General features: G+C 53.0%; 1 protein-coding gene across 1 annotated transcript; it reads left to right on the top strand.

The window, feature by feature from the left end:
- The first annotated feature begins 4,478 nt into the window (after nt 1-4,478).
- Nucleotides 4,479-5,012, top strand: LOC102847258 (H/ACA ribonucleoprotein complex subunit 1-like). The gene is made up of 2 exons (XM_006881866.1): nt 4,479-4,679; nt 4,782-5,012. Exons 1-2 carry the CDS (start codon nt 4,479-4,481, stop codon nt 5,010-5,012), a joined length of 432 nt encoding a protein of 143 aa, XP_006881928.1.
- Nucleotides 5,013-8,656: the final 3,644 nt, after the last annotated feature.

Raw genomic sequence — 8,656 nt, 5'->3', positions numbered from 1 at the left:
GTGCCATGACCACAGTCATCGAAGTGTTTGAGCCCATCATTCCACCTCACTGAATGGTTCCCTCCTTTTTGCTGACTCTCTTTTTTACCAGTTGGTTTCGTCAGACTTTATGAGGCATCACAACCCGTTTCTAGAGCCTCTCACGGGCTTTTCTGGGCTTGGGGCCCTCAATTTGGGACCCATGGATTGCAGATTCCTACCAGATATCCAGTAAACAAAGAGTAATCTCATCAGTAGATGCTCCGGGATTCTTCCCTCTAAATTATTGTTGTTAGGTGCAAGTGGCAAAGACTTAAAATTTGTTTATTTTTTTTTTTAAATAATGAGGTAAGTGTTAACCTTTGGTAGACTAGAAGACTCCCAAATCCAGAGGTGTTCTCATTTATTGGAGTGTCAGCACAAAGGACGCACAAGGCCATGTCCTGGGAGCCAACAGGACAGTCTCCCTGAAAGGTGACAGCCTAAGCGAGACCTACCAAGAGACCTTTCAGACCTGAGGCACCTGCTTCGACAGAGCAGAGGTGAGAATGTGATTCCAGCACAGCACTGATCACATGATTTTCCTCCTGCCTGTTCAAGGGTGTGGACAAGAATGAATAAATAAGTAAAACAGGCTTGCATCTCCTCCAGATGTTCGTGACACCCTTGTCCTATGTCCGACATCCCCATTCAGTGTCCTTTCCAAAGGGGTCCCTCGCAAGCCCTTGGAGACCTAGCAGCCAGGCTGAATGGAAAACTGTTAACCCTGATTATAGAACATCAAGAAGTGCCTGGAACAGGAAAAGAAAATACAAAATATAGACCAGAAAGGTGAAGGGTGAAGGGGAGGGCAAACCTGCTCCAGCCTTGTTAGCCGCAGGACCTAACAGGCCTAGGGCTGACAGGAAAGTTCCCAGTCCACGTTTGTTGATTGAATGGCTGACTGAAAGAGAGCCTTCTTGGCCTGGAGATCATGGAGGAGCGGTCGCAGAGCTGCTCTGTGGGGACAGAGGATGGAGGGAAGTTGGACAGGCAGGCCCTGCCAGGACCGACACAGACTATATTTTTCTCTGCCTGAACTTTTCTCCCAGACCGAATTCTCAGAGCATGCAAATCTCAGAAGTAGATTCCTCCCGGCTCACTGTGTGCATTTTATTCCACTGAAATCAAGTCTGAGGGGCCTAACAATGGCACAGTGTTGTGAAGAGAAGCCAACAAGCACACCTATATCAAAGCAGATTGAGAAAACTAGAGGGACCAGGAGTTCGTAATAACTTACCAGTACATTGACTTTGCAAAGTGATCCTTTGTATATGCCGTCTGGCCAGCTAAGGCTCTCACTATGAGGCCCTAACACTGAACTCATGTGTGTACAGTCATCACACACCCTCATACTTACACTTTATAAAGCAGTAAATTTCTGTTTACCCAAGCCCAAAATTACTACAACCCAAAATAGAATCAGAAAGCTCATCTTGCAACACAATGCAATGTCACCGTTACGTGCCATCCAGCAGGTGACTCACATGGGAGGAGATTGCCCATCTTTTTGTCTCTAAGCAGCTGGAGGGTCCACACTGCACGTCTTTGGGTTGGCAGCACAGCTCCCTATTCGTTGTGCCACCAGAGCCCCCTGCAATGCAATAATCTTCAACACTTTTGCTAGTCACAAGATCCCCATTTCCCCAACCATGACCCTATTTGTCTGTTGATTGACTTCCACACAGTCCAAAAGTGTGAGGGCCCTTAGTTGTGTGCTGAGCCCCTGGACACCAGTGTCTGGTGGCAGCAAAGACCTCTACAGTTACAGAGTAGAAGGCTTCCCAAGGCTGTACATTTTTACAGAAGCAGATCGCCACATCTTCCTCCTATGTGATTGATAGGTTTGAACCATTAACTTCATGGTTAGTAGCCGAGTGCTTTTAACCACCGTACCACTAAGTGCAGTGATTTGCTTACACAGAATCGGAGAGAGACACCAGGACTTGATGGGGTGAGACTGTTGTTGTGTCAAGTTGGAACTGACTTATAGCTGGCCCTCCAGCATGTTTTCAATCACACAGAAGGAGACTGCCCAACTTTCTCCCATGGAACAGCTGGTGGGTTTGAACCACGTGCTTTTGGGTTGGCAGCTCAGCTCCTTATCTCTAAGCCACCAGAGCTCCCTGGGGCTGGCCTAGGAGGAGGTGAATCCTACCTCTGAGAGGAGCAGAGACTCCTTTTCCCATACTCAAAAACTTAGCAGCAGCAGAGGAGACCGAGGTCAGAACCCGCTCCCCAATTCTACCAGTCATTCCATCATTCTCTCAGAAGATATCAAGCAAGCTCTTTCCCCGGCTTGTTCTGGGTATCGGAGGGAGATAGATGAACGAACAAGACTGTTCCTATTCCTCAGTCTATTAAGGTGAGGTCTTTCCATAAACTCTGGTGGCACAGTCTGTTGGAAGCTGTGTCGCTAACTCAAATGCCATGCCTCTCTGACAGCAGGAGTCCCTCAGCTGCTCTGTAGGAGAAAGATGGGCAATCTTCTCATGTGTCATTTACAGGGTCTGAAAACCCACAGGAGGGTTGAGCTATGGGGTTCCTACTGGATGGCCTCAATTTTTAAGCTTCCTCTTCAAGACTCCTTGTTCTTTATGATCTCATTTTGTCAGAGTTGGGGGGAGGGGTTGCACCCAATCACTCCTCCCACAGCACACGTTGCACTGTGCACAGGCGCACGTGCACGCGCACACACACGTGCCCAGGTACCCCACCTCCTAAGGACTTGCAGTGTACTATCAAATCAGAACCAATTCGTAGCTGACTCCCCAGCGGGTTTTTAAAGGCCCATCTTTCTTCCCTCCCCAAGCAACCGGTGGATTCGAACCATGTGTCTTGGGTTGGCGGTTGCTGGGTGCTGTTTAGTTAACACTGACTCATAGCTGACTCTCCAGCAGGTTTTCAGAGGCAGTAAATTAGATCGGGTGGAAGGAGGAGTGGCATCCACTTCCATAATAGCTTGCCTCTGGAAACCCTATGAACCTGGAGAGAGGATGAAAGGCACCCAAGCGTCGAGGACTCTCCTTCATAGGGTCGCTATGAGTCGCCCGCACTTAACAACAACGACAACAACAAATTAGATCGGAGGAGATTGCTCATCCTTCTCCTGTGGAGCAGCTGGTGGATTTGAACCACGTACCTTTGGGATTGCAGTGCAGGTTCTTAATCTCCTCTCATGCAATGTATAGCCTCTGAAAATCCGCTGGAGGGTCAGCTGTGAGTGTTTCGACCCAAACAACAACTTGAGTTGGCAGTGCAACACTTGAACCACTAGAGCACCAGAGCTCTCTGATTGGATAAACGTGATCCACAGGAGAAAATGGCAAGTTTGTCCTGCCTAACACTGCTAGTCTTAACCCCTCACATCTGTGTGAAGCGTGTGACTTTACAAAACCCTTCCAGCACCTTATTTGATCCTGTGGCTGCATCACCATCCTTCATACTCCAAGACAATCTTCTGACTGTGATCACTGTCTATGAATGGAACAAGACTAGGGCCCCACTGGGAATCCCTTCTGGCCCTTAGTAACAGACTGGTAGGGTGAGATGGGTTTGCGGTGGGTTGGGGTTGTTTGGAGTTTTTTATTACTGTTTTCTTCTTTCTACCATTCTTCCCCGCCCCCCCCCCCGCCCCCTTTCTCTTGTCAGTGTTGTCTGTGGCACCTGGAGTCAACCTGGAGCTTCCCGCCTCTCTAGGGCCTGGAGCCCAGGGAAAAAGGGACTGATGGCCAGCTAGCCCCCCAAGCTGTGCCTGCCACGTGGGTTGGGATGGAAAGAGGAGACCCTTTCCCAGCCTTCATCTTCAAATAGTCCCAAAGTGGACCCTAATCCATCCCAGTGGAGTAGGAAGGAAGCAGTTTCAACAGCACAAGGAAGGGAGAGAAGGTTTTGCAGAGATATCCGGGGAACTGGGGTTTGGATGGGGTGATGTGGAAGGACCAAGGGGAGCCCCACCCCCACAGCGTTCAATAGATTTCTAGACTTTTCTCTTTAAATGTACTTTACTCCTCTCCATGCCTTCACTTACTCCGCCGTGTGCTTTCAGCGCACCACCCCGTTCCCTCCTCAGCCCACCCCTCTAACGTGGCCTTAGTGTTGCAGGCAAAAGGGGCGAAATTCCTCCCCGAGCGCCTGCGGCCCGCGCGGCCCGGCGTTCTCACACTACCCCATCCCGCCCGCTACACTCTGCTGACCTCCGGCTTTGGCCACACGGGCCCCAGCCCCTCTCTGGCCTCGAGCCTGCCCCAGAGACTGGGGATAAGCGGGGGGCTGATAAGAAAGGGGAGGGGGACTATGAAACTAGCGTGGCGGTTTGCAGCAGCCGGTCCTCTCCCGGTGGGAGCGATCCGAGCTGGCAGTCCTGGCACTGCCTAGCGGTGGGCTCGAACTGTAGCTGGGGAAAGCTGCCCTTAGCTAGTGACCAGGTTCAAAAGGGCTGGAGGTGTCGAGTGGATGCCATGCTGGGCTTGGGGAAGGCGACCCCCGCGCCCCCTCCCTTCATCCGCGATGCGCTGCGCAGCCAGTGGAGGTTTCCCACCTCGCCCAGCCTTGGAAACTCCCTTTTCTCAGGAAAAGGAGACCCGATCCCTTCACTGCACCCCAGGAGTCCCCGGCCGAGCCCTCCTCCGGCCCCCGCCCTGACGTTTGGGGCCGGCCGAGTGAGCATTGTCGCTCTGGCAGTGGCAGCCAGTGCGGGGCGGGAGTGTGTAATTGCAACCACTTCCTGCCCCAGCTTGCCCTAGGGCTGGCCCCGCCCCCAGGGACAGTCGGGGCGGGGCCCAGGTACAGTGAGGGCGTCCGGGGCGGGGGAGGGGGCTGCCGAGTGGGGCGCACTCAGGGGAGATCAGCTGAGACTCCTGAAGGGGCCAGGGGGAGAGAGTGCCCGCGACGAGCCCGCCGGCCTGTGCTCCAGGGCTGGGGCCTCAGGCCATTCGATTGGCACAACCCATCCCTGCGAGGAAGGCTCCAGACAACAGTCCCTCCCCGACTAGTCCCCGACTAGTTAGTTCCCTGTTAGCTCTTTCCACGCGCTCTGAACGCACTGGAGCCCCAAAGGACAGGGGGAGGGGAAGAGCTGGGGTCTAGGCAGTGGGGAGTATCCCCAAACCCTACCCCACCAGAACGGAAAAGGGACAGAAAGGGTGGAATCTGCCCAACACCGTTAGTCCGCGCTGCTTTGCTCTTCCTGGAGCTTCCAGAAGCAGCTGGCAGATATTCATATTCTCTCTCTCTCTCTCTCTCTCTCTCTCTCATCTGTCTACCCCAGGCCTCAGAATACCAAGCATGTTCCAAGCCAGTCCACTAGCAGGCCCCCCTGGAGGTACAAAAGAAGCAGAAAGACAGCTCCCCTCCTCCTTCTGGGAGGTCGGGCACCAACGGGGCATTTGGGTCGCCAAATGGGCAAAGCCTGCGCTATGTAGTCAGGGATGGAGATTATGGCCCCCGCCCCCCTCCTCCATGTCACAGCTGTGTGACCTTGGGCAGCTTGCTTATCTTCTCTGAGCTTCATTGTCCTGGAAAATGAAGGTCCCAGGAGCAGCCTAGCCAGGCTGTGGTACCAGAGAGGGGAAGGGTTTAGAAGAGTCCAAAGCACTGTATGTGCAAAGCCAGACACAGGTGATGGTCTTCAGTGGGGTAAAAAGAATAGAGACCACTCTGCTGGGAAAAATGTAAGCAAACAGCATTGATAAAGGTGTGAGTTGAAAGCAACACCTCTCAGGGGACTCTTAAAAGGCAGGTGCAGGTTGAAGTCTGGATGGGCTTCCAGATGGAGGTGGTGGGTCTGAGACAAGACAGTCCCTCAGGAACTGGAGGGCAGAAGTGGAGAAAAAGTCATTTCTCTCCTTTGAAGACGGGCTGGTGGCGGTGATCATGCCGGTGCAGAGAGAGGCCAGCGTGGGTAATGAGTTTTGCTTGGGGGGAGGGGGCTGCCTGTCAGCCCTCGACGTGTAAGGCAGCAGCTGGAAGCGCCCCGCTCACTCGCTCGCATACCACGCCTGCAGCGTGCACACGGCTCGCTGGAATGAGCCGGGAATGTCTCCTCTCCTCGTCCTCTGCAGACAGAGGCGAGCCGAGGAACTGGGTGAGCCGAGCACGTTAAATGACAGCTGCAAACCTGTAGGCTTCACAGTCCATGGCACGCTCTGGCAAAGGCTGCTCAGGCCCGGGGTGACCCCTTGCCCTCCTGTCTTGCCTCGGATCAGCAGCAGCCTTCTCCTCCAAGCCCTTGCTGGCTTGGTGTGAAGTGGGGGAGGGAGGTGCCCTCTGTAGTGGGGTCCACGTTTCTGCCTTGCCCCCACTTCTATTTTATGCCAGGCCATACGTGGCGCTCCAGGCAGGTGTCTGCATACACACGTGTGTCATGCATGTTCACGCTCCCAGTGGCGAGAATCGAGGATGAACAAGGCAGCTAAATTCTACTGTCAGTGCTGCTCCCTTGACTTTGGCCCAGGGACCCTCTCATCTCTAAAGGCAAGGGACTTGTGCCAGAGCACCTGCGCGGGCCTTTTCAGTTCCACTGTCCAATGTTCACATAGGACTGTGACTGCTTAAAATGTCAGGCAACAACAATAGGTAGTACTGAGAAAAATCAATGGTGACATTGACTGCCAACACTTCGGATATTTAGACTTGTGTATTCAACTCTCGGAAGACCAGTTACCTGGCGTCATGTAACAGCTACTTTCCAAGCAGAGATATGGCCTTAGGCTGATGCTGGGCTGTGACATGATGAAGGTTGGGCATTTGCTGTTTGTGTGCTTACATGTGTATATCATGGGCATATGATTAAGTTGCATCGCAGAATAAAGCACTGAATGAGATCCTGGAGGTCTTCTCAATCAATCTCTTCCATTTCTAGTACATTTCTTTCACAGTTTTTGTGTGAATAAGGGAGGCCTGCTAGCACAGTAGATTAAGCATTACGGTGTGAACGGAAAGGTCTGTGGTTCAAACCCACCAGCTGCACCACAAGAGAAAGATATGGCAGTCTGCACCCATGATCATTTATCGAGTTGGAAGCTCCATGGGCAATTGTACTCTGTTCAGTATGGTTGAGTCAGAATCGACTTGAGAGTGATGAGTCTGGCTTGGTCTGGGTCTGTGAGCTAGGGTCTGTGCAGGGAAGCTGCAGAAAGAAATATGGCTTAGTTTATGCCCTAGAGGAGCTCATTGCCTCACAAGGGAGAGAAACACACAAGTAACAGCAATACAAAGTGCTGATCGAGGTGTAGATGGAATACTATGGGAACACGGAGAAAAGATCAGTGAATTCTGCCTGGTGTTTCTGGGATCAAAACTCTGCTGTGACAGTCTTGCTTTGTAATCATCTTACAGCCAATGAGTTTTTGTCTCCAGTTTCCTCCGTCCAAAATAGGCATCCTTGTTCTTCCCCCTTCCTCTCAGGAAATCTAGGAAGATGGGCAGTGAATGGAAGGCTCTAGGGAGAGCTCAGAAGCCCCCTAGTGAGCAGGGCAAGTGAAGTCCCTGGCTGGGAGGGCAAGGCTAGGAATAAATAGTCTCCACAATTGTGTGGAAAGGACTAGGCAAATGGCCCATAGGATAAAAAGGCCCACTAGGACCAGTAGTAGTAACAACCTCTATCCCTCCCAGTCATATGCCAGCAAGAGACTCAACTGGGGATGGCCAAGGTGCCTTAATTCATGTTCACGCATGTTGAGGTGAGGACTGACAACCTAGTGCTTCCCTCCTGGCCAAAGAGGTGTTCAGATGAGAATCATCCCTAGTAGGGCAGGTCCTATGTTTCATCCCAGCTGGGAAGGGAACCCCATGGGGCAGCCCCACTCCATGGATGGTGCCCCTGGAGAACAGCTGGTGCCCGGTTTCTGAGATATTTGGCAAGGATAATGAAACAGCCTAAGTCTGTGTGAAGGGCAGATTAGAACGAAGGTAACTGGCGCGGGAAGGAGGGAACAATAACCCTCGCCTCATTTAGCCCAAGGGAGGAGCTCTGGTGAGTAAGAAGCTGGGCTGCCAACCCAAAAGGGTTGAATCCACCAGCTGCTCCGCAGGAGAAAAAGATATGTAATCTCCTCCTATGTGATTTAAAGCGTCTGACAACCCACTGGAGAGTCAGCTATGAGTTGGTTCCGACCCGATGGCAGTGAGTCATTTGAGCTAGGTTCTAACCACTGCCCTACCTGTCGAAGAGATTCGCCTTGGGAAACCAACTTGCCTAGGCTCACCCCATCCAATAGGGCGTTTCCCCCCTTCTACACCCTGTGGGACTCCCAGTCCACCAGGGTGAGCGCGCTGCCCCTTCCCTCCCCACCCCATGATCTAGAAGGCACTGCGAAGGGAACCCTGGGGGTGTGCCCTGAATGAACCCCTCCCAGCACATCTGGATTTTTGGAGTTCAGGCCAGTCCCCGAAATGGACGCTAGAAAAGTCGGCCAGAGAGGCGGGAGGGGATGGAGGGGCGGGGTAGGAGCAGCCGCGCTGAGCTCCGAGCCTGCGGGGAAGACTCCGGGGGCCCCACCACGAGGACCGGCTCAAACTTCCTGTTTCTTCCGGCCGCCCTGACCCCGGGGGTGCAGCGCCCACATAGATCGGGGCCTGGAAATGCATGCTGGGTAAGCGCGGCCGGTCGGTAAGCAGCGGGCACAGGCCGGCGCGG

The sequence above is a fragment of the Elephantulus edwardii genome, unplaced genomic scaffold (genome assembly GCF_000299155.1).
Source record: "Elephantulus edwardii isolate Elephantulus edwardi_28Jun2011 unplaced genomic scaffold, EleEdw1.0 scaffold00016, whole genome shotgun sequence".
Taxonomy (NCBI): domain Eukaryota; kingdom Metazoa; phylum Chordata; class Mammalia; order Macroscelidea; family Macroscelididae; genus Elephantulus; species Elephantulus edwardii.
This window is presented reverse-complemented; position numbering and strand designations above follow the sequence as displayed.